The 27,590-nt window shown below is 38.9% G+C and overlaps 1 protein-coding gene across 1 annotated transcript in view; it reads left to right on the top strand.

Moving 5' to 3' along the window:
* Positions 1-27,590, top strand: part of xkr7b (XK, Kell blood group complex subunit-related family, member 7b) — a 78,850-nt gene that overhangs the window by 38,450 nt on the left and 12,810 nt on the right. The window contains exon 2 of the mRNA XM_082144503.1: positions 22,172-22,371. Coding sequence (XP_082000629.1) covers positions 22,172-22,371 — 200 coding nt within the window. The remainder of the gene's footprint in view (positions 1-22,171; positions 22,372-27,590) is intronic.

Here is a 27,590-nt window from a genome sequence, read left to right on the forward strand (position 1 = left end):
GACTGTGTGCGGCGAGTTATTTCACAATGAGCAGCCAGCACCCTCAGGAGCTGACTGCGAATGCCTCGCACCCACAGTATTATTTTCCAGATAGCGTATGTCCCTTTTATTGCAGACCCTTAACGCGCGTTGCCTCAACAAACGCGAGATTCGAGTCTTTCACAATATATTGGCTTTCATCTCTCGAGAAGAAAGTCAGCAGGCGCGGCTGAAACACCCGAAACGCACAGCGTGCGGCGAGATATTTCTCAATGAACACAGCCAGCACCCCTCAGGGACTGACTGCATGGCTCGCACCCACACAGAATTATTGCAAACTGCAAAGTACACTCGTAATCAACACGCAGCCTCAGCAAACGCGAGATCCGAGCTACTAGATTCTGTATTGCAATGCAAAGCTTAGATCTACGCGCCGCCTCGGCCAACGCGAGATCCCAGCCACAGAATCTGATTGCAGAGTAGACTTGTAATCTACGCGCAGCCTCAGCAAACGCGAGATCCGAGCCCCTAGATTCTATATTGTAATGCAGACTTAACAGGACATACAACACCAAATAGGACAGACTTGTTTCACACACACAGAGCGCTTGCTGAATAGCAAAAAGCTGACATTTCTGTGTGCCGGCGTGCTTTTGTATACATCTGCTTATGCCGTCACACGCTACGTCATCACGCAACGCCAATAGGATTGGATTCGGTTTCATTCATAAATTCAGACGCGCTACGCTGAAGGGCGTTCCCCCCCCTAGTGTCGTCACCGACGCAGTTCGAGTTCCCTCGAAAGGGAACTGGACTCATTGTGCTGTCTCTGGCTTTTAAAGAACATTTGCTCAACTACCGTACAGCCCTCAACAATGCAAGATCCTCTTATTTCTCCTCTACCATTAGGAATTCCATGTGCAGGCCCAAATCACTCTTTGCTATGGTTAACAAACTCACTAATCCAACACAACATGTTATTTCGGGCTCTGTGGTGCTTGTGAATAGCTTTTCCCAATTCTTTTCAGACAAATTGAAGTCAATCACTGAATCCATCACCAAAGACACCCCTCATACAAGTGACTCAAATGTTAATTTGATGTTATCTGATTCAGCTCACTCAACAAACTCTCTCTCTGCTTTTACACTGACTACTCCTGCTGCCATAAATGATTTAATTGTGAAGTCTAATTCCACATCCTGCCGGCTTGCTTAAGATGTGTGTCCTCAAGGTTGCACCCTCCATAACACATATGATAAACTGTAGTTTGTCTTCCGCCATTGTCCCAGCAGAATTAAAAATGGCTGTGGTGGCCCCCATTCTTAAAAAAAACAGGCCTTGACCATTCTAAACATGGACAATTACAGGCCAATATCTAATTTAACATTCTTAAGCAAAATCCTTGAAAAGATTGTGGCTTTGCAATTGCGATCTGAACCTTTTCAGTCAGGATTTCGCCCTTCTCATAGCACTGAAACCGCTCTTCTTCGGGTGGTTAACGACATTCTTTTGTCCGTGGATTCAGGGTTAATAAACATCTTGATGCTTCTCGATCTAAGCGCTGCATTTGACACAGTTTTCCAAGAAATACTGATCTCTCGGCTTTCTGATATCGGCACCACTCTTTCCTGGCTCATTTCTTACATCAGCGACAGAAAGTACTATATCACCATACAAGGGTATAGATCTGCCACTGCTTCGCTTACACAGGGTGTTCCTCAAGGTTCAGTTCTTGGCCCACTATTGTTTATCATCTATATATATCCACTTGGTGACATCACACGCAGGCATGGACTTCAATTTCATTGCTATGCTGATGACATTCAAATTTATCTTCCCTGCCTGACTCACTCACTGTATAAATTTCCTCAAATTAAATAGATATTGGGGATTGGCTCTGCTGCCTCAGTCAAAAGGATGGACCTGTCCATGGAGTTCATGTTAAGCCTTCGTCATCTATTCATAACCTTGGTGTCTTATTCGACTCAATTCTATGTTTTGGCTCTCATATTTCTTCTCTTGTTAACTCTTTTTTCCATCTTCGTAATATTGCACGTCTTCGATCTTCTCTCACTTTAGCTGATGCTGAAACCTTAATTCATGCATTAATTACATCACGTCTGGATTATTGCAATGCTCTATTTCTTGGTCTGCCTTATTCTTTTAATACAAAGTCAATGAAAGTCATCATATAATGATTATATATTGTAAAAAATTACACCTTTATTTAATTTCATGATTATTTCTGTTTCACTGTCAATCCCACTGTCCCCTATGCAAGACTTGTCTTGCTCCCATAAATAACACAATTGGAAAGGTCCACTGAGCTCTGCTTACTCTGCTGCACAAACGAGAAGAGCTTGAAAGGAGAGACTGTGAGTTTTAGAGGAAAGAAGAGAGTGACGAAGAAAGAGCGAGAGATAGAGGAAGAGAGATGATGAGGGTTTATGCATAGAAAAAGCTTGTAATGACACTCATTAAACACTCAATAATAGTTAGTTCCAGTCCATAAATTTAATTGGCTGAGCATTTTAAGAATTACAGTAGAAACGTGTGCTGATATGTCACATTTCTGCAATGATTAACATTGTAAATCTTGCAAACTTTTTTCAAATTATTTTAAATTGTTTAATATGATGGATACTTTGTGTTGTATTACTTTGACATTAAATAACAACAACAACAACAAAAAAGTAAACGCTGCATTAGTGGTGTGGATTAAGGCAGTCGGTGGCGATAAGTGTGTGTCTTTATGAGTGAGTCATTGAATCACTCACTCAGCCGATTTGTTCAAACACACTGATTCATTCAGGGACAAAACAAGGCCCTATCCCTTGAGGCCGAAGAGAGGATTTGTGAATGACATGAAGTGATGCTGGTAGGTCACACAATAATGACAACATGCTGAATATAGTACATCAAGATTACATTCATAATACACACATTCATAAAACATATTTTTTTTAACATTGTGAAGTGAGTACTTTGTGTAAGTAAGTACCTACTCAGAGAGAATGTGATTTCGGACGCAGCCCATACTGTGTTGCTGAGAGATGTTATAATTAATTCTACTTTGACTGTGTTTGGAACTATTTTCGTCAGTGGCAAACAAACTAACCAGTATTATCTGAATTATAAGTTACCCAATTTTAACTTCTTGATTATTGAACTGTTTTGTAAAAGCAATATCATACACACAATTCTGCTGTTGGAACACTACACTAGACCAATAGCCTGGTGATATTCAGAAAAACAAACACACAAAAGTGATTTAGCTTATTTACTTTTATTCAGCAGCACTATTTCGTCTTATCTCAAGGACGTGTGTGTGTGTGTGTGTGTGTGTGTGTGTGTGTGTGTGTGTGTGTGTGTGTGTGTGTGTGTGTGTGTGTGTGTGTGTGTGTGTGTGTGTGTGTGTGTCTACGGTCCTAAATGAGAATTGATTTCAGTCTTGTCTGTGACTGACCTACTTGTCACTTCTTTTTCACAATATGCCCATTCAACACTGTGACTTTTACACACTTGCGACAAACATAGACCAATATATAAGTATAAACATGTGATCTAATGCAATTACTGACGTGCTTAAAACGAACATACTATGCATTGCACATTTACTTAGATGTGTGCAGCTTTTTTCATGTCTGATTTATTTTGCAAATGAATGTGCACAGCTCACAGACAGATCCTATCAGAGCTGAAGAGGTTGACAGCACACATTGATCACTTGCCCTCGATCCTCCTTGTCTCTCTCGCTTTAAATACCTGTCTTTCTCATTCTGTCTTTCGCTTGCTTGCTCCTTCTCTGACTTTCCCGCTCTCTGATGCCCCCTTGATGGATAGATCTTTGGGTTTTCTAATGAAAAAATAGATGACTCTAACACACAAACACTGGTTGGTTTCATCAAAGCATTAGATGTTGAGAGTTCCAAGCTCTTCCTTTATTGCTTCACTCACTCACTCTCTTTTTTATCTTGGTTTTCTGAAATACCATATAACATGAAAACACCACAGAATGGACACAATGTCAGTCAGTATCATGTTATATATACTATCTTTTTTTGGACATGTACCATGGTAATACCATGTATTTTGACCTTTTTTTTTTTCTTCTTTTCGTTGGATTCATCCTCTCCACTAACAGTTTTTGTTACATATTACCATGGAAATGCCACACATTTTTGGCATCTACCAAGGTACCATCGGTACAGTATTATTAAATATAAAATTTTCCATGGCAAATTGCCAGATTTCTGGACATGTATGCTACTACGTATATACCATGTTTTATCAAGCCAAATTAATTTAGAATGAAAGTCTATTAAGTATATAACAATATCTATTTAGGATATAACAATTATTGTTGGTTTTTCCCCAAACGCTTTGATATGTCTAATTTAGTCATTCGCATCTAATTTACTTTAAACTGAAAATTTTGTCACCATAAATTGTCCAATAAACTGAAATTAATTAATCAAAACATTACATTTTTCCATTTTACATGAATATGGTTTCATTCAGGACATATCAAAGTGCCATGGCATTTCCATCATGTAAAATCATAGTACCTTACAACCACATTACTATAGTAAGGGCCATTGAATGGTGGATTCTTGCGAAGAGCAGCCACACTGGAATGTGGAGGACCTGTGCAATGTTTGAGGCACAGCTATATACCTGAACAGCTCCTCTGGAACAGCTCAGTTCTCCAGACATGTTAATTATTAAAAGAGCAAGTATGCCACCACTCTCACATCTCCATGGAAACAGCAGAGGTCATGGTAGCAGATGACATCAAGTGGCAGACAGCAGGGATAAGAGGGAGAGAGCAAGAAGTGGAGAGACAGATCAAGACAGACTTTGGCAGTTCATATGTCTGTGGTTGAGTGCTAAACCAAGTTTGCCCAATCCCACAGAGAAAAACTAAACCAGTTCAGTCTGATCAAGACCACCGATGCTGTCACTTAATACTCTTCTTTTAGGCTCTGTAATTCTGCTTGTTGGCTTTGAGAGAGGATTATGGAGCCTTTTACTTTAGGATAGCATGCCATATGTAAATTTGGTGCCGCTTTTTCCCGGTTTGGCTTTTAATAGTAGATAAATATGAAATCTACAGCTTAAAGGGGTGTTCTGACTTCAATCAATTTGATAGTTCACCCCAAAATGAGCATTCTGTCATCGTTTATTCACTCTAATGTCATTCCAAACCTGTATGATTGTCTTTCTACTGCAGAACACAAAAGAAGATACTTTGAGGAATGTTTCGTTTCTGTACAATGAAAATCAATGGGGTCCAAAACAACACTGAACCCCACTGACTTTTTTTCTTCAAAATATCCGTTTTTCTGTTCTGCAGAAGAAATGAAAAAGTCACATAGGTTTGGAACGGTGAGTAAATGATTTAATTTGTTTCATTTTCTATCCCTTTAAGCAGAGAAAGTAAGCCATTGACTGTGACTGTGCAACAGGTTAAAAGAAATGCATAAAGACTCAGATCTGACTTCCTGCTAGCAGCAGTGTGCCAGTTATAGAGCTCACTACTGCTACTGAATCAAAGCCTGATGTCTCCGCTGCTGCCTGTAGCACTAGTTCAGCATATTAGTTCAACTTTGTGCGCCACTGGTTGATGTCACCCACAGGCATCATACATTTGCATACTTGCTAAATATCTTGCTTTAGACTTGCATTTAGATTTAGGACTTGTATATTTAACATTTATTGGACTGAACATGTATATTTAACATTTATATATTTATATTTAACATGTAGATTAGATTTAGTAAGTGTATTTAAATATTAACTTAACCCTATGGTCATTTTTAAAGAAATGATTAATGCCTTCTGATAGCACTTGATTAGTGTGTGTGTGTGCGTGCGTGCATTCGTGCATGCATCTGTGTGTGTGTGTGTCATTGATGTGTACCATTCTATATTTCCAGTGCATTTTAATGAGGGAAGAGCCAGGGTGGGAGAAAAGCACTGTGGCTAATCCCGTAAAGACATTTTGCGCGTCTCTTTGTTCCAGACCACTGGCCTCACTAATTGGAAAGATTTGCTCTGTCTGAGAGAGAACCAGATAAACTATTAAGGAGAGAGAATCATACCATTTTAAAACCAAACCGTCACTTGACCTTGACTCTACAGAGGGTTAAGTTAACTTTGGAAGTAAAGTAAACTCTTTCCGCCAGCGAGTGACTTTCTGATAACCTGCTGTTCTGAAATCTTGTTTGATGATGTCACCAAGCCTTCTGTCTCCATGGCGATAATCAGTGTTTTTGATTGGCAGGCGAGCAGCATGAGAGAAGGGATAGATGGACAGATTGTGGGCTTGAGTGGGATTGTTTCACAAAGTTGGTCTTTGTTCCGTTCTCTCAAACATACAAGAAAGTGACAACTGAAGAAGACAACAGAAAAATGAAGATCATTTTGAAGATTGAGTCATTTCAGCTTTACATAGTTTGACATGATTTTTCTCTTTTTCTCTGTCTTTATCGCTCTCCAGCTCTTTGTTCTTCTGAGTTTTGTCTTTGCTGTCTGGGCAGAATAGAGGGAATGAGAAGGACAGTGAAACAATCCAAAACTTGAGCTGCATATACTCACTCACTCATGCACTAATACACATATTCACACATAAGCAGGAAATAACGTATGAAAATGGCATTAGATACTGTTTAGGGTTTATAATAACACTGGAAAATTATAAAGTGATTTTTTTACCCCCCTTCATTCATATCCGAAAATGATTTTTCTTACTAAATTTACTTCTATTTTCCGCTGTTGATTCCTCTTTGTTGGAGAAAATGGAAAATGTGTATAGGTTATATGTTCCCCTTTTAACTCCATTCTTTAAAAATAGCACTGGTATTGCAGAGGCTTATCTCTCTCTGGAGCGCTGAACTTTATGAAAGTGTTATTCAAAGCCTCATGGCACAGGACAGCTGTCAATCAGATTCTGGATTTCTTGTAAAAAAGCAAGAGTCTCAATCTTTATCGCTATGCTTTTTTTGACAGTGCTGACCAGTGCTGGACAAGACAGAAAGAGAGAGACAGTGGTACAGCAAGAGAAAGTGAGAGAGTTGAGTGTGTGTGTGTGTGTGTGTGTGTGTGTGTGTGTGTGTGTGTGTGTGTGTGTGTGTGTGTGTGTGTGTGTGTGTGCGTGCATCACATCAATAAACATTCCTGAAAATGTGTTTACCTGCATGAGAGAGTCTTGTGCTGTACTGCTACATACATAATGCATGCAAAAGCAAGTCTGCATCTAAGTAGGAATATTTTTTAAGCATTTTTGCTTTCTAATCATCACTTTTTAACCATATAGTTTTCAGGGTTAATATTTTGAACAAACCCCTAATCCTTAGTATTAAGCTTTAGCGTGTGTAACATCCTGCACTATTTGTGTTACGGATGTGAGATGTGCTATTAATTTTCCAAGTGACTGATGACTTTTGCATGGTAAACAGGAAAGAAATTCTCATCACTTTAATGGAAGGACCAGAATATCATAGACACTTTAGGGCACCTTTTTTGCAAATACACAAACACCTGGCAACCAAGCAGAATGCTTTAGATTGTGGCAACACATTTGTGCACAGACAGACACCACTCATATTTTCTTCAGAAAAACTCTAGTCTAATCAGAATCAGAATCAGAATCAGAATCAGAAAGAGCTTTATTGCCAAGTATGCTTGCGCATACGAGGAATTTGTCTTGGTGACAGTAGCTTCCAGTACACATACAATATAAAGTGACAAGACAAGTGACAAGTAACATAAGTATAAATAAAAAATAGAAAAAAATAAAAATAAAATAGAAATAAAAGATTATAAATTATAAATATATATAAAGTTATAAGGTGCTATAATGAAATGTCTGAGGGAAGTATTGCACATGTTTGTTCCACAGTAGGGGAACATTTAAGTGTTCATGAGGTAGATGGCCTGGGGAAAGAAACTTTTCCTGTGTCTGGTTGTTTTTGTGCTCGGTGCTCTGTAGCGTCGACCAGACGGTAACAGTTCAAACAGAAAGTGTGCTGGGTGTGACGGGTCCAGAGTGATTTTGCGAGCCCTTTTACTCACTCTGGATGAGTGCAGTACTTTGAGTGTGGGAAGGGTAGTGCCAGTGATTCGCTCAGCAGTCCGAACTATCCGCTGTAGTCTACGGAGGTCGGTTTTGGTAGCAGAGCCGAACCAGACGGTGATGGAAGTGCAGAGGATGGACTGGATGACAGCTGAGTAGAACTGTACGAGCAGCTCCTGTGGCAGGTTGAATTTCCTCAGCTGACGCAGGAAGTACAGTCTCTGTTGGGCTTTCTTCACAATAGAGTCTATGTGAGTGTCCCACTTCAGATCCTGAGAGATGGTGGTGCCCAGGAACCTGAATGACTCTACTGCAGTCACAGTGCTGTCCATGATGGTGAGTGAAGGGAGTGCAGGGGGGTTTCTCCTGAAGTCCACGATCATCTCCACTGTTTTGAGCGTGTTCAGCTCCAGGTTGTTATAACTGCACCAAAGAGCCAGCTGCTCCACCTCCTGTCTGTACGCAGACTCGTCACCGTTCCGGATGAGTCCGATAACAGTAGTGTCGTCCGCAAACTTCAGGAGCTTGACAGAGGTGTCTTTAGAGGTGCAGTCATTTGTGTACAGGGAGAAGAGCAGTGGTGAGAGAACACATCCCTGTGGAGCACCGGTGCTGATGGTGCGGCTGTCGGACGTGATTTTGCCCATTCTGACTAGCTGTTGTCTGTCTGTCAGAAAGCTGGTGATCCATTGACAGATGGAGCTAGGGACAGAGAGCTGGGTCAGTTTGGTCTGGAGCAGTGATGGGACGATGGTGTTGAAGGCAGAACTAAAGTCCACGAACAGAATCCTTGCATAGGTCCCTGGTTTGTCCAGATGTTGTAGGGTGTAATGCAGTCCCATATTGACCACATCATCCACAGACCGGTTTGCTCTGTAGGCAAACTGCAGGGGGTCCAGCAAGGGTCCAGTGATGTCCTTCAGATATGCTAACACCAGTCTTTCGAATGACTTCATGGCCACAGATGTTAAGGCAACAGGTCTGTAAATGAACTAATTGTGATGAAAGATGAACTAATTGTATTGACCCTGACATTGCAGCTAACCAATGAATATATGAAATTGTATATTTATCATTTTCATTAGTATTAAAAGAGCAACTACAGCTGGGTTTGATCGTTGTGATTGGCTGCATTATGTTTGTCCAATTAGTTCCATTTTGTGTGATTGGCTGTCATGTGACTCGTGGAATATCTCTGATTAGATGAACTTTGCCTCTGGCTGATTTATTATGTTTTAAAAACACATTTTAATCATCTTGATGTGAATACATTTAACTGAGAAAAAGTGTTACCTTGTCTGTCTTGATTTGCTATCTAATATCACTTTTTTTTTTTTCTTAGCTCGAGTGTTTTTGACACAGTGTAAAATTTGATTCTTCTTCTTCTTTATTTATTTATAAAGCACTATTCCAACAACAATAAGTTGTACCAAAGTGCTGTACAAGCAATTCTAAAGTAAGAAAAAATAAAAATAAAAAAACAAAAATTAAAACACAATAAAACAACACCACACTAAAACCACATAGTAAAACATAGATGCACAAGAGCTCATCCCTCTACACCTAAAGAGGACATATGAAATAAGTGAATTTTCAAAAGGCTTTTAAAAGAGCCTATAGTCGGAGCAGACCTAATATAAAGTGGTAGCATATTCCATAGCTTAGGGGCAACTACAGCAAAGGCCCTATCACCCCGTTGCTTATATTTTGTGCGTGGTACAGACAGCATAATTCCTTTCTCAGCAGATCTTACAGATCTAGAGGGCTTATGGACCCTGGAAGTGATTAGCTGGTAAAGTTTCATGATTAAAAAGCAAAAATGCATTGACCAACAAACAGCTAATCTTCTCTGGTGCTCTTCCATTGGCGGTCAAAAATGAAAGATTTTTTTTATTTCAATGAAATGAATGTACTATATTATAGCTTGATAATGTTTTTTATTTAATATTTTGTATTTTTAGGGGATTTTATGGTACTAAATTATATTTACGCTGTGGTTATAAAACCATTTATTCACTTTTTGAGCATAGTTACATTTTCAACTTAAACTGTCGTAAACCTTATATGAAATATATATATGAAATATATATATATATATATATATATATATACATATATTTCAAAAACAAGAAAATCAAAGCCATAAATCTAAACAAGTTGTGTTCCAAATTTGAGCTTGATATCTCAAAAAATTAGCTTTCAGTAAGATTTAGTTTGGCTGTAGTACCAAAAGTTTCCACTAGATGAAATTCGTCTCCCATTTATTTACAAAGCGGTAATTTTTGACAAGAAATATACTTGAACTTGACTTAAGTGCACTTAATAAAATAAACTTGAAGTATACTTATTTTTTGTAGGATGGCTATAACATAGAAATGTCAATATACCTAATGTTAGAAATAAATTACAGTTATTACGTAGACGAAATGGCAGAATATTTTTTGCAGAGAGACAGTGAAGGAAGAAGCCTGTGGTTTGGAGTAAGAGCATAATGTTGTAATTCATGGAGCTGTGCAGGTGTGTGCTTGTTTAGGCTTACCAAAGGAGGGCTGGACAATTTTTTCGTCTGCCTGTTTCATCACCTCATTAGCAACTTACTCAAATCATTTCAAAAAGACGCAGTGGTAAAATAATGTTTGAACCCAGAGCGCTGAAAGCATGTTTGCACACTCGATATTCACGGCATTCACTGTGTGCATTCACTGACATCACATTAGGGAAGAAACACATTTGTTACTGGCAAGTATATTGACATTATTTATGAATTGTTTTTCCGAATCAGGACGTCTCTGAATGCCACCAAAGGAAGGTTTTCTCTGATTCAGCTCACTCCTGAGGGAAGTTTTGTTCCTAAACTATAGCTAAATACACACACTAAATATTGATGATGTTTTTGAACTGTAATTGCTTAGTGGGTTCAATTTACAGTTTAAGTAAACTCATTCAGACAGTCACTCACCTGGGTTTAGTGTATAATCCATGGCTTGAACTGGACTCTCTCCATTCAAATGGGATAATTACCCTAATTTAGTTAAACCACATGCAGCAGTTTAGTTTTCTAACTGCTCGTTTTCTTTCTTTCTTCCTCGCTCTGAGGACTTTATATCTTCCAATAAAAGTTATTGCAGCTGTATAAAGCATCCTGACAGAGAACTTTCCACTGCGAATTACGAAAGAGTTCAAACAGGTCAAAACACACAAGAGAGTCCTAACATATTGCTTAAAGTGTAACTTGCAGGTAAAAATTTTCTAGAAGAAAATGCAATAAACATAAAGATAAGAACCGCCCACCACTGTTTTGTATGTTTTTCATACCAAAATGCTGAATATAATATGAAAAGTTGGTACTTTTTAGTGGTTTTAAGCACTCCCGCTCCCTTCCACTAGGCTGGGCGTGACGTCATAAAAGGAACTCCAAGCCTAGAGTTACTGTTGTCTAATAGCAAGTAGGCTAGCAGTTATATTGAAATAACTCAATTGTAAACTTAATCGTGTGTGCTGGCTTCAAGAGGACCGTGATCCTGCCAGAAATGAGAGTAAGCTATTCGCAAAACAAACGGGTTCAGGCAGCATGCACGCAAAATTAAACCGAACTTTTATTTTGACGAGTTGCCGTGAAGACCTTTGAGTTTCTGTGCGTGTATGATATGACGATAGTTTTTCTCAAATGAAACGGTAAAATGACTCAGAGTGGCTCTGGAGATGAATTTCATCATATCATCATATCGTGACTGGCAGCAGCTAGACTGAAAACAGCGCGAGCATCACTGGTGCTTCAGTGTGTGTGTATGTGTGTGTGTGTGCGCATGTGTGTGTGTGTGTGTGTGTATGTGTGAGGTAAATGACACGCGCGTCTGCGCCATTCATTCACACAGAGACAAACAGAACATGCAAGGTTAATATTTAAATAGTATTTCTGCAGTTTAATATACACAGACACTATATCGTGGTATATATCGGCTACAGTGCTCATAGTAATGAAAGTTAGTCTGGACTGGAGCCCTGTGCTTAGATAAACATGGAAGCGACTTAAAGGGTTAGTTCACCCAAAAATGAAAATTCTGTCAGTAATTACTCACCCTCATGTTGTTCCAACCGTGTAAGACCTTCGTTCATCTTCGGAACACAAATTAAGATATTTTTGATGAAATCTGAGTGCTGGGTCACTCTCCATAGGCTGCTAGGTGGCCCAAACTTGCTGGCCCAGAAAAGTTATTAAAGAGATCGTTAATATAGTCCAAGTGACTACAGTGGCTCAATCTTAAGTATATCAAGCGACGAGAATACTTTTTGTGCGCAAAAACAAACAAAAATAACGACTTTATTCCACTATTCATTTCCTTCTCTCTGGGCCTCTAGTTGGTTCGCGTAGTGTTTTTGCGCTGCGCGTCACACACATGACCAGCGTCGGCCAATAGTGAGCGTACGTGGTGACGTGTAACACAGACGCGCTGCGCAAAAACACTACGCGAACCAACTAGAGGCCCAGAGAGAAGGAAATGAATGAACCCAGCACTCAGATTTCATCAAAAATATCTTAATTTGTGTTCCGAAGATGAACGAAGGTCTTACGCGGTTGGAACAACATGAGGGTAAGTAATTACTGACAGAATTTTCATTTTTGGGTGAACTAACCCTTTAACGCAGCTGCCTATTACTGGGGACCGAATATACCCGGTACTACAGAAATGCTGGTACCGTCACATTTTCAGTACCGAAGTACCGGTACTTTGACAACACTAGTTTCCCACCTCCTCAGTCTCCCAGTCGTTCTCTATAATCAAGCCACAAACAGTAGGAGTATAGCAGAGTATGGTTGCAACTTCCTTTTATGACGTCATCACCCAGTTGCTGTAAAAACACGCTACCTTTGAATAAACCCCAATAAATGTTATTTTAACGCATTTTAAGACAGACATTTTTACATATATACATATTGAGCACTTTAATTTACACATTAATTGGTTGTGGTGGGTTAACCTGCAAGTTACACTTTAAGAGTGAACCTCAAAAAGACATCTGGGACATCAGTACAGTATTGAGAATCAGGGCGTCTGGAGACAAATTTTTTTTTAATTAAAATCTGCATAAATTTAAAGTAATATTTCAAATATGATGATGTATATATTCTACAATTTAAAAAGTATAGTTTTTTTTTAGCATTACATTAATGAGAACTGAAGGGAATGTCACAATACAAAAATCACAACAGTGTTATAAGAATATATTTGTAATTTTCATTTCAATATTTTTTGGGGAGCATAAGGATATTGGTAAAAACAAAATATGTTTTACCTTAAAAATATTTTAAACCGTTTTGAAAGTAGTTGACTACACTCAGATCTACTGTATTCAAGTTCCAAGGAAATTATGTTATTGCTCTTTACTTGATGGTTACGCCACATGACATTTTAGATTTCAACTTTTTTTCTTTTCTTTTTTTTAAATGGCATAACATTTTCCAAAACCATTTGAAACCAACATTTCCCAACAACTTAGCTAGAACTTTCCAAGAATTTGTCATTAACCCATAAAATTGGCTTAATTTTCTTTTCATCTTTTTAAAAATTATTATTTTGAGTTTTAAAACTCATAATCAAGTAGAAATTAGAGAAATGATGGTGACAAGTGAAAAGAATGGAAACAAATATCTTGATGTAATGACAGAAGAGTTCACTTGAACAGAAATGTGTGTGTGTGTGTGTGTGTGTGTGTGTGTGTGTGTGTGTGTGTGTGTGTGTGTGTGTGTGTGTGTGTGTGTGTGTGCAGACGTGTATGAAGCTCAGGTGTGTTTAAAGAGGGCTTCATTTCTGTGTGAGGAGGATTATATTTGCTTCTTGCTATGGATAAACATGTTGAGTAAAATGTTTTCCTATTCAAACCAGGACAGATTTCTTTTATTGAAGTTCAATGTGACGTTTGAGGTAGAATTGGCTGATTTCTTATTCAAAGCAGCCATAATATCAATGAATATCTTGTCAAGTCCTTTCAGTCAGGCTTTAATGTGGCGGCAGCTGTTTTATGTATGTATGTGCGGATGTGTGAATGTGAATGAGAGTGAGAGAGAGAGAGGCTCTTCACCTAGAACCCTGCGCACCAGCTGCATCTTCCCTACTTCCGTATTTTGTGGGCTCTAAGCCTCGTTTAGTGTAATTAGCTGTATTTGGCTGAGTTAATGAGTTCCCTCTCCATTCTGGATACTTGTTTTCAGAGGAACTCTGTCAGTCAAAAAAAGACTCTACCTGGGTATGGCAGACTCCGTGTGTGTGTGTGTGTGTGTGTGTGTGTGTGTGTGTGTGTGTGTGTGTGTGTGTGTGTGTGTGTGTGTGTGTGTGTGTGTGTGTGTGTGTGTGTGTGTGTGTGTGTGTGTGTGTGTGTGTGTGTGTGTGTGTGTGTGTGGTGTGTGTGTGGTGTGTGTGTGTGTAAAAACCTCCCAGGCCTCATTCACACTCAATATGAGCATTAATCACGCTAATTACAGCAGCTTTACCCTAGGGGTTGCTGGGATGGTGGAGGACTAAGGTGGGGACAGGCTGATAGACAGGAGATGTTAGTCACGCTGCTCGTTGCTTTGCAATGCTAATGGAGTCGCGGGGAACTTGCCATCCTGTCTTTGAAGCAGCATGTGGCTCATATTGAGTAAAAGCAGAATAGCATTAGATTTTTCCATCCTTGACTCACTCTAAATTGAATCATTTACTTGCGCAGATCATGATGTTAAAGCAAGCCACAGTATGTGCAGAACCATCTTAGACCAGCCATGATAAAAATATAATTCCCCCTCGGGTCAGATCATATGTGTATCTCCACAGGTTTTCTGTGACAATGAGCGCTTATCTCGATCAACTAAACGCTGGATTTTCAAAAGTATGTGAAGTTCGCGAAACCATAAACTTGCACTGTTCTTGTTCCTGCAGAAGCAGACTTCCTTATAACTCGCGTTAGGTCTATATGTTACAGTTAGAAATAAATTCTGCTGTCTAAGGGAGTGTTTAAATGACTGTTTTAACTGAAAATGGAAAGTGTTTTATGCGTTTTTGGCCGTTCATTTACACAACAACGGGCCTGAAAACTCAAACTTTTGAGAGCGTTTCAAAGTGCAAGTTTTTGAAAGCGAGACTACCCATGAAGTAACATATCTAAGGAACAGTAGCTATGACCGTCTCCATGGAAAGCCCTGTCACCATGGAAAACTATCACTGGGGGCTTACATAGGTCACTGGATAGATTACAACTTAGGAGAGCAGTTGCCGAAAACTGCCAGTTGTTCAGCTTGCATCTGCGTCTCCAACACTCATAACACAGTTCAGTAGTTGTGGCGCTTTCCATGGGACCCCGTTTGTCAGTCATTGACATAACGTTGAACATGACTGACAGATAGGGAACCTCTTGGTTATTGTCGTAACTCTCGTTCCCTGATGGAGGAAATGGAGATGTTATTTCCCTCCTGCCACAACCCTGAATTATTCAATGGCGGGGACCATGTCTCGGCTCTTTGGCAAAATCCTGACTGAGCGGATGCCAGCCGCCATCTTATATACCCGTATGTATGGGGGAGTAGCTTGGCATGCAAATTCCACTCACCAATTCCATTGGCCTCGAGGTGATTGGGGCTCCCAATTGACTCTTCATTGGTCATTCATCGACATAACATCTCTGTTCCCTCCATCGGGGAACGAAGGTTACGACAGGACAAGACGTTTTTTCAACAAATTTTGCCCATATTTTAGAGCATGCACTTTGGAATCCCTGTGTATCCGAGAGGCGATTGATGTGCTTGTGTTTTTTGATTCCACATGTTCACAGTTTGGCACAAGTGTTAACCTTAAACACCCACACCAGCTCTCGTTCCAAAAAAAAAAAAAAAAAAAGTCATACCATCTTAAGCAAGGATGGATTATGGACCGAGCCAACGGGACCAGTGCCCTGGGGTCACTGACTGCAAGGGGCCTCCAGACTCCTGGAAACAAGCCACCACAGATGTAATATCGATATAGATAGATGAAGAGCACTTGTACGTGTGCCAGTGAGTATCGCCACAGTGTGAAATAAGCAAAAAAAAATTGAAATGTTAAAGCAGTACTTTTGCAGCTTTGGTGTTGTATAGCAGTTTTTTTTTTTTACAAACGCTAGGACACATTTCTCAACACTTAGGTCACTTTTTCAAAACTCTTCACACAGTTCTCCAACTCGGTGCAGCAGTTAATTTCACATTCAAAATGCACTAAAACTACCAAAACAATCTCTTTTGCAATGGATTGCACATAAAACAGTTTTGTATGTGCAACTATACGAAAAACCACTTTATTTTATACTTCGGAAGGTAACTTTATATGACTTTATTTTGCACATTTGTTTTGCAATTTTGATATTGTTACAGTATGTGAATATTATCTCATAATTGCGACAAAAGGGGACCTCCAAAGAGTGTCCCAGGGCCACACACACAGTACCATAATTCATCCTTGAGCTCAAGGTGTTTTCAGAAGTTAAATCAGCTCAACCAGTTTAGACAAGGTGGGCTCCTCTAGAATAGTCTACTAGGTTGACTGGCTCCTACTTTGACTGGCCATTACCAGCCTTGACCAGCTAGAAACCATGTAAAAATCGACCACATTTGCTGTATACACCTCTCTGAAAGTTCCTTTGAGATGGTATGAGATCTTGAGTAGAAATGGGATTGAAAGTCCATTGTCTCTCTAGTCTTGGGTCTAGGTCAATTGGTCTGTGCTTATTCTCTCCAGAAGTTAGCCGATAAAAATGTCTTTGTACTCATTTAAAACTAGAGTTGCATTTATCTCTCAACCCTGTCACACTCGTCAGCGTGGCTGTCCATTGTTGTTGCATCTCCAGTATAGCTTGTTGTTGTTGTTAATTTCCTAGCATATGAGTAAAAACCAAAGTAGACTATGTGCTTGAGGTGAAATGGAGGTCTGAGGGTTGTACACTTTAATGAGGCTGACTGAAACAGCAGGTCAGCTGTTTTTGCACAATGTCAGTTCATTCCCTGACATTACCGTGTTTGTGTGTGTGTGTGTGTGTGTGTGTTTGTATGTTTGTGTGTTTGTGTGTGTGTGTGTGTGTGTGTGTGTGTGTGTGTGTGTGTGTGTGTGTGTGTGTGTGTGTAAGAATTGTATGTATGCTTGTATTGCCATCACATTTAAAACTGCACAATAAATGTAATAGTCATTCAAAAGTCAAATTTGATCAAAACATTGGGTTATGTAAGTAGACGTAGTTTCAACACATTTTCAGTGTATAGGAGTTTGACTTGTGGGTCTGTAGTAGAATATTGATGCTGTGGTTCCAGACAGGACCAGTGGCTAACTATGAGAGCAGAAGGGACAACATGGCACAGATACATTGCCTTTAGTGCTGCCTCTGAGTACTCCCCATAGACCTGGAGTGGGAGAACTGGAAGATGAAAGGAAAATTATGGATAAAGAACTGTGATTGGGATTAGGAGGGAATGAGAGCAGCATTCGGTTCCTAGAGCTTCCTGTTACTTCGGTTTTAATGCAATTTTAAAGGTGCAGTGTCGCATTCACATAAATGCCACAATCATCAAAAATGTTATGTCTGATTAGTGAAAGATTTTTTTTTTTTGTCTAATCCAGATTGCAGGAAATGAGCCGAGCTGGACTTGGCTGAACCAGTGAATTTTAGAATTCTTTATTCTTTAATGGAATCAACTGAATTAGAGATCTTCTGTTGATTTCAGTTTTGAGAAATTCAGATTCAATTGAATTTGGAAATTTTTCACGCATTCCTTCATTTCTATACACAGCAGATGGCACATCTGCTAATAGACACCCGATAATAATGCTGTTTACTGCTGAAATTCGGACGGCGTTAAATAGTGTTGACTGTAAGCGTGTTAGACAAGAATGCTTCTCGGCGGTCTCAACAGGGACAGGGGTGCTAATTACTGCAGAGGATAAATTAACCACACGCATACATGCTCAGTTTCTCTTTCTCTCTCGCTCTCTCTTTCTGTCTCTCTGTATAGCTCCTTAGATGGAACTCTCTGCTTTCCTTCAGGTCCTGTGTATAAAGTAATCAGGGTTCATTATGCCAGAATCAATGCGCAATGCAATTGAAGTCCTTCATACTGTAAAGCTTGGCTGCTTTAGTCTCTTCTCTCTTGTTCTCAGGTTCATCTGCAATGTGTTTCACTGCTACCTGTCCTTCCGATTCTTCATCAGCCTCAAAAAGGCATTTCTCTACGATATATTTGTAGAAAAACTAGATTCTTGCTGCATCTGAGGTGGTTCTCTGATTTTGCTCAGGCTTCATCACTCCAAACCACTCCAGAGCCCTGGAGACCTCAAGATGAATTCATCCTTTTGATAATGGATGTGCTGGAGCGCACATGCTGGCTAAATGTCTGTCTGAGACACCACACACACAGACAGCACAAATTGTAACATATTGTTCATGATTTTATTTTTTATTTCACATGTCTTTGCTTTCGGTTTTCTCTCTCTCTCTCATCGCTGATACAATTTTTTACATTCACTTCGCATGGAGCACTTGGCAATGGATCATCTCAAAATCTCCCATAGTGCTATGCAGGCTCAGTTCCCTTAAAACCTTTAGTCTATCAGAGAGGAGCATGAAATACAATATTTGGCCCTCACCGCCTATCATGAAAAAATCCCTCCCGTTGCAGGCTGAAAGTGTAGAGCTCGGGATAAAGTATTCTTCTGCAGCCTTTAGATAATGTAGCTGGCCTGAACCTGGTTAGAGCCGAGATAAGAGCGAGGTAGAAAGAGAAAGAAAAATAGAACAGGATTGAGAACAAGAGATTGAATTGAATCTGAGAATTCTTTAATTGAATGAGTTCTACAAATTGTCATAATACATAATTTATTTGAATCAAATGAATTCGAAAGTTCTTTGATCAAATCAGTGTTGAATTGTTTAACTGAACCAATTGAATTTCAGAATTCAGCTTGAAAGGGCAATAGAAGAAAGATTAAAGGAATAGTTCACCTAAAAAAAATTATTTACACACCCCCAGGCAGTCCAAGAAGTATTTGACTTTTTTCTTTTTTTTTTGCCGAAGAAAAATTACGTTTTTTGAGAAAAACATTCCAGGATTTTTCTCAATCTATTGCAAGTTCACTGTATTGGGACTCACCGTAGTCCATTTTTGACTGTCCAAAATACATTTTTAGGCAGCTTCAAAGGGCTCCACATGACTCCATGGGGTCAAACTGAAAATTTTTATTTTTGCTGCTTGTTCAAATTGCTTAATTAAAATGAGCTTAAGCAACACAATTGCTATACATTTTGTCCTAACCTAATTTGATTGTTTTCAATCTGCTTAAATATGTCAAATTTAAGTTTACTTAATCCGTTTGTGTTGGATTAAATTAATGATTTGTGTTGCATTAACTGAAACTGGGCGGTGCTTGTTAGTTCCCAGCATGCTTTGCATATGGATGAATTAAGAGAGAATAAATGTTGAAATGAAGTGTTATTTTATGTGTTTTTGAGAAAATTAGAAAAGGGGAAGACTTGATAGTGTGCAATTGTGTTTAATGTTCAATTACATTGGAATTATTAGAACCATTTAAATGACAGTGGGTTACCATTGTGATGAAGAGTGGAGCATTTGGTTAGGCTGTGGACTTATTATACAACTTTTAACTGTTCTGGCTGAAGGAGTATGTAAATCTTAGCATTTAAAATGCCAATAAGTGCTATTGCTAGTTAATGGCTAGCTATAGTCTATCAACTAAATTGTGTGACACTAATATATTTGAAGTCTTAATGGATGAATGAATATATAAATTTGAATGCCTGAATCATATCAGGGAGCCTTCTAAAATTCACTTTGAGACTACATAATTCCATGATGTTGAAGTTACAAGAACAAATTATGTTTAACTTAATTGATTCATGTGGAGCCGATGTACACTATTAAATCATGTAAATCCAACACACAATTTTTTTCAGTGCAGGCAATGAATAAGGGTTTTCTCTAGCAATTTTTCTGAAAAATATAAAAATGTATATACTTTTTAACAACAAATGTTCGCCTTAGTCCAGCTCTGTGATGCGTGTCCACCAAACGGTTTAGTTCACAACCTCTCTGGTGACGTATGCCCGTTTGGAAGGTCACACTTCAAGTTGGCAGCAAAACTTGCCCCCAAACGATGATTATTTATGTGACAAGCAGGGCGAAAACGGAGCGAGGCTGTTCGACTGGTGAGTACGCACCACACCGGTCTTGAGTCCCATGGAGGAGCTCCGGATGAATAAAAGGAGGAGTGATGAAAGTGAAGGATGAGAGAGGACTAGACCTGGACTTTATATGTTGTTGTTTTGTTTTAGTTTATGCGGTAGTAGTCCATGAGGGGATACCGCTTTACTTTCGTTTTGTTATTTGTTTAATTGGTGATTAAAAATAGCGGTCGGTTCCCGTCTTCTTCTTCTCTGAGCCTTTAACAATACTCCAATTCAGTTGAACTAATTGAGAATTGAGAATCAAATTGATTATTGAAGTAAATAAATCAATTTGACAGTGAAAAGGAGAAAGAAATTGAATAGAATTTGAGAAATGAATCTGAAAATTGTCTGAAAGAGAAAGAATCAGTCATTCAGTTATCTTTGTCCATGTACACATTCAGTGCATCCTTTCTGAAGAAAAAAAAAAGATGGCTCAAGCTTGTGCTCACCGCATTGACCGCGTGTGTGTGTGTGTGTATGGTATCGGGTTGTGTCTTTTTCTTCTCCTGCCAAAAGCTGCTGACAGGTGAAAAGCGCTTAGTGCCACTCTCCTGGTGTCATATTGTGATGGGCATTTTGACAGTCAGTTCGCTCAGCTCAGCCAAAGCTTGTTTAGGTATTAGACCTGTCTCACCTACTTGCCATTCAACCAGGTTTCCACCAGAATTTCCCCACAGTAGTTTGATATTTTATCATTTTACAGGCTTTTTTATAGATTGGCCAAAGAGAGAGAAAACCCTCCTTTCAAAAAAGCCACAACTCAAATGTAACAACATTTAATGCCTACCTCATTAAATATTCATGCAGATTGTGCAAGTCACAGAAACTGTCACACTCACTCACACATTGTGTTTAGTTTCAGTATCTAAGGGGACGCAGTTAAAAATGTCAAAAACAGTGATGCCAAACGCATTAACTGAACTGATAGAGAGGCAGTATTGTTTTTGTGGTATATTTCAAGAAATATAAGACAAATAGCTGATTTATGTAGCAATGTTTCGCATATGCAAATATTCAAACAGGTTGCATCATGTTCATGTCCAATCAATGTTATTAACCCCATGAATATGCAAATAAGAACGTTAATTTAAATAAAAGTTAAAACCAATATAATTTTCTAGCAGCAGTGTCAGAAGTTATTCTCCTCAACTGGAATTTATTTTCAGCTGCAGTTTTTACCTTAAGGCATGTTTTTGGAACCATATAAGACACAGCAAATACTTCATTTGAATGAATTAATTGGAATTCTAAATCTAAAAAATAAGTGCTCTGCTAGAGTGGACTTTAAAATCAGTCCAAAACTCTATTAGATTACACAGTAGAAAGCTGTATGAAATAACAAACAGACAGCAAGGAAAAACAGTGCTGAATTGCAGAGAAAGGCGGATGAGAAAGGCTGAGCATCCAATCAAACTCTATGGTAAATTTACGGTCACTTTATACTGTCACTAATACAAATATATTTGGAGAAAATATTTGGCCCAGTGTTTGTTTTATGTGTTTGGCTGGTAAATCAAACTTATGCTGTCGTTTATGCATTTTCAAAATTGTTAATTGTTCATGTCATAAGTGTGCATATTGCTGGGCTAATGCAGTTCTTGGTAATATCAAGACATTTTTGTTTGTACAGCAAACCATTTTGGTGCATTGGTGGGACCACAGCAGAACAAAACACTGTACTAAATGCTTCACTAAATAGGTCTGAATGTTTGAAAAATTATTAAATACATTTAATTATTGAATAAATGGCATTTTGAAACCCTGGTTAATTTCTGACCCTTACCTGCAGTAGTCCAACTGTTAATGTATATCGTCATTTGACCTTTAATTACTGAACCTAAATAACGACTTGACATTTCCCCTCTGCGTGTTTCTAGGTACGTCCACACCTTGTACCTGGGAGTGCAAAGCCGTTGGCATAGCGACCCGGGTCAGCGTCATTTCTACTGGCGTCTGATGTTCGAGAGCGCTGACATCAACATGCTTCGGCTGCTGGAGGCTTTCCTGAAGAGCGCACCTCAGCTTGTGCTACAGCTTAGCATCATGATCCACAGCAACCACATACTGCCCCTACAGGGTGAGAGAACACACACACACACACACACAAGGTTTCCCATGAGATGCTTTTAGTTGTGCATATATAATGGGAAGTGTTGAGAACAAGAGAGAGAGGACAGAACACTTGTGCGATTGTGCTTTGATCGTCATGACTTATTCATCTGGCCACTCCTGAGAAGAGTTTTGCTTGTGATGAATTAAACAAAACGTTTAACATGCTCCACTCTGTGTAATGGCATATGAAATGACTCTGGCACCTCAGATACAATATATAAAATAATATATAAAATATATAAATGAATCAACAGTTTAATAATAAAAATGACAAATAATAATAATAAAAGCACACTACCATTCAAAAGCAAGGATGTATTAAATTGAACAAAAGTGACAGTAAAGATATTTGTTTAAAAAAAAAAAAAAAAAAATATATATATATATATATATATATATATATTAATAAATTATTTACTTTCTATTCATCAAAGAATCCTGAAAAAAAATTAAGTTTCCACAAAAATGTGAAGCAGCACAACTGTTTTCACCATTGATAATAATGATAAATATTTCTTGAGCATCAAATCATCATATTATAATGATTTCTGAAGGATCATGGGACACTGAATACTGGAGTAATGATGCTGAAAATTGAGCTTTGATCACAGGAATAAATTACATTTAAAAATTTACTGAAATAGAAAACATTAACAATTTTACTGTTTTTATTATATTTTGATGAAGTAAATACAGTCTTGCTGAGCATAAGAGACCAATTCCAAACGTTTGGATGGTAGTGTATAAATATATTTTTATATATATTTTATATTCTTATTATATATAAAAATGTATTTAATGATAAATCATTAAAGTAAAGTAAAAAATGTACAACAAAAAAAAACACAGAGAGGACTTCTTTGCTTCTTCAGAAGTCCACCACACACCACTGGGAGAGAGAACAGCACTCAGGAGACAAAAGATGAGAGCAAAAGGATAGTCAGCAGAAAAAGACGAGAAGATAGAATGAAAGAGAAGGGGGGGGGGGGGGGGGGGATAAGGTGTATAGCAGCCGGACGGAGAGCTCAGAGGGACACGCTGTAGGACTGAACAGACTCAGAGATGTTCTGATTAATTCTGGGTCATGGGTTTGGTTTCCAACTACCAAACAAAGGCTTTTCCTTTGTTTTTTCATCTGATCTCAAGGCCCTGCCTGTCAGTCTGACTCAGACCTTTGACCTTTACATTGTGTCAGCGAATTCCATTTGAAAGAGAGCATCTGTATGCCGCTCACTGTGGAGAGAAGAGCACTTGAAGTGAGCGCTCTGAAGGGTGCAGTCTCTTATTCTATGGCAATGCTGTTTTATTTAATGATTCTGATGGGATGATTATTGTTTTTCTGTAACTGCACTGCTATGAAGTACAGTAGAATCTAGTATGTTGAGCAAACTATAGCCCCTTTCACACAGCGATTTGAACCCGGCAAATTGCCGGCAAATTGCCAGAGCGCCTTCTGTGTGAACGCAAACTCGACCCGGGATTTATCCCGGGATCGACGCCGGGTCGGGACCTAGTAACATTGCCGTGTTCAGTCCCGGAACGCGCGCTGTGTGAACAAAAGCCGTAATAATGCCGTGTCGTAGTGATGACGCTGAAGCGCGGGATCGTTCGCCAGATGTGAAACGGTACGTAAAGCGCAATTTTATGATCGAATCAGAGAAATAAATGCACAAGCGTGGTTTCTCGAGAGAGAGAGAGAGATCGCAGCTCATAAGCAAACTTAAGACGCTGCTGAGATTACAAGTCACATCGATGTCACGTGTCTTTACGGCATTTTTACGGGTTGTGTGTGAACGCACTCTCTGATTCCGGAAAATCACTGGCAGTGTGAATGAACCAAAATCAAACGAACCCGGGTCAGATCCCGGGTCACTTTATCCGTGTATTTTCCGGAATCTCTGTGTGAAAGGGGCTTATATGACATATATGTCCTTTTTAAACAACTAAGCTTCAAATGAATGGACCTACAAAGAGATTCCTACTAGGAATATTAAAGGCACAATATGGAAGATATTTGAATACAATATACAAAAATCACTAAAACAATGTTGACTTGTGTACTTACATTATCCCAAACGTTTCGAACGTTTAAATCCAGAGAAATCAGCAATCTTAACTAGGACAAGGTCCATGTCATTGCGTCGCCTGTCAATGACGTCATATCCGCATTTCCCTCAATTTCCAGTTTTTCACGAGTTTGTTTGCCCATATAATCTTTAAGCTAATAAGGTTTAGCGTATTTGGCTTGCTGTCCGCAGTGGAGGGGCTCGAGGAAGCAACGTCAACTCGAGCTTAGATATACCCCCCAGTGGGACTACTAATGCTTGGATGATGAGTATGGTAACAAGATGCCTAATTATGTTGGTGGAGTTGGGAAGGTGGAGGGATGCCAAAACAGATGATTGCTTTCCATCGGCTGTGGAGGTGAAGACGACAACTCCCATGAATCTATACGCTCATTCACGGCATCATCAAGCTACGCCTTTTTTTTGAATAAGCGACCTCTAGTGGCGAAATGTACATTTTGTCCCTTTAACAGTATATTCGCTGTGATTTTCCTGGCTATATAAAATTGTAAACAGTGAGCTTCAGAGGGCTTTTAAAATGCTTTTTATTGATTGATTGATATATATATTAGGGGTGCGCCAAAATATCGATATGGCGATATCTCGCGATATTTACTCCCGCGATCGATTCTCGATGCGCTCTTGCCAAGTATCGATCTTAAAAGCCGTTAGGGCGGGCGTACACGGTGCGAGTTCGGACACTCGGGAGGTCGTGATATTGCACACGTTGCAAGTCAGTTTAACTGATAATCGCGTCAAAGCAGCTGGTACACGGCACGACTGTCCTGCACGAATTTTATCCCGAGCCGGCAGCAATCACGTGGGCTTTTGCGCTAAACACAGAGACCGTCATGTTGCATGCATGCAGGCAAAGCTTCAGATAGAAAAATGACATAAATGTGTGTGCAAATGATTTGTTGAAAAGCAGAGAACAGTAGCCATTCCTTTCAACATAAAAACTTGAGAGAGAGAGAGAGAGAGAGAGAGAGAGAGAGAGAGAGAGAGAGAGAGAGAGAGAGAGAGAGAGAGAGAGAGAGAGAGAGAGAGAAAAGTGTGTGTGTGTGCGTGTGTGTGTGACAGTGTATGCGCACGCTGTATGGTTGCTGCCACACAGTGTATGCGCATGCTGTATGGTTGCTGCCACTGAGGTATAGCCCCATCGACGTGGTTGTGTATGATTTGGCAATAGGGGACAGCTGGTGAAAATCGGGCCGACTCCCCGAATTTTTTAAACATGTTTAAAAATTATCGGGAGGTCGGGAGGTGCTCGTAATTCCTCTCACACGCTGCGAGCCGCGACCGTGCGAGCATCACCGATTCCACTCGATTTCTCCAGAGTGAAAAAAATCATCTGCGAGCAAAACAAAAATAGTGTCTGTGACTGTTTTGTTGCAACTGATAAGACACAAGTTGTTTTTGTTATTGTGTTTCATCCAAAAAAATAAATGAAGATTCATTTTCCTAATAAAAAAAAAAACTTTTTATTTCTTAAAACATGATATATTGTGAGTTATTACTGATAATATATCGATTATCGCAGTATCGCCATATCGTGATATTATCGGTATCGTGAACAATGTATCGCGTATCGTATCGTGAAGTACCCAGTGATTCCCAGCCCTAATATATATATATATATATAGATGTTTTATTAACTCTGATTTAATATATTTATGATTATGTTAGTATTACATAATTAACATACCTCTTGAGAAGCAAAATCAGTGGAATTGATAAGTTTGATTAATTTACGTGAAATTCCGATCTGCGCATCACTAATATTTTATATAGTCAATGGGCATGAAATTATTACTTTTTAAATATTTTTTTTAGGTATACTGCAGGCCTGTTACAAAAAAAAGCAAAAGACAACCTTTTTTTTTCCTAGCTAAAAATACTGAAATAATGTGAATAAATCACTTAATGGTTGACAGCCAGAGCAGCCACAGGTAATCATGAACACTCTTCTCTCTCATACAAACCCACACACACAGAAATGTGTTTCTCTAATGCTTAAAACAAAACCAAGTTGTTACTTGTTCAAACACATTGCTTTCAACACATAGGTGATGCTTTTAAACTAGTAATAGCGGCTTGGGCTGTTTTTAAGCAAGATGGTTATTCACTAGCATAAGAAAGTAATTCATTTTCAGCATTTTAGAAAATGAAACAACACATGGCATGCAAATTAACAGCACAATCAGCCAGCACAATTCATTCTTTGTGAATTCCCCATTGTGTGTTTTAAGGTATTTGAGGTCTTGTAGAGAGTCTTTGTTCTTTGAGGACTTGATTGTAACTGCCATGTAGTCATTTAATTCAATCTAAAGCACAAATACTGTTATTAAAACGCATTATCCAAACATCTCCTGCACTTTCTTCCACCACATCATGTTAAATGCAGGCGCCGTAGCAACTTAAACTTCCCTCTCTCTCTCTCAGCATTGGCAGTGCTGGGCTTTAACTTGTCTTATCCCTTTCTCTTTAAACTGCATTCTAATCTGAGACAGTCTTTGTGGCAGTGGGCTTGCGCTGCGTCTGATGTTTGATTTAATTAAGATTGCCAGCGCATTGCTCCATGAGAGCCTCTGAAAACAGGCCGGGAGAAAACGAGGAGAGCATGCGGGCAAGCTGGAAGCGGAGCGGGAAAACGCAGACCAATGCTTTCAGATCTGTTCTAATTAAGACCTCACTTAATCTGGATCTGAACCAAATGAGTTGCTCAGAATGAGGGCTGAGAGAGAGAGAAAAAGTGAGTGAGATAGAGAGGAAATGAAATGCAAGAGTAAACACTCAATAAAAAGCAAGGGTCAGGCTTGTGCAAAAAGAAAAATGATTTATACTAGTGGTTGACATGGTCAATATATAATTATTGCCATCAGCTGATACATTTTTCTGTTTAGTTGATAAGTGACTTTTATTTTGACAGCGCTAAGAACACCAGTGCCTGAGCGCAGACTCATCCTCAGTAATTGCTCTGTTTAATAAATTAGTATTCAGAACTGTTTAACACAGAAAGTAAATGAAAAAGTATAATTTTTAGAATGTTACTTTCTATTATAAGTAGTGTGTATTTATATATAATATATATATATATATATATATATATATATATATA

The sequence above is a fragment of the Leuciscus leuciscus genome (assembly GCF_965113295.1).
Source record: "Leuciscus leuciscus genome assembly, chromosome: 18".
Classification (NCBI taxonomy): domain Eukaryota; kingdom Metazoa; phylum Chordata; class Actinopteri; order Cypriniformes; family Leuciscidae; genus Leuciscus; species Leuciscus leuciscus.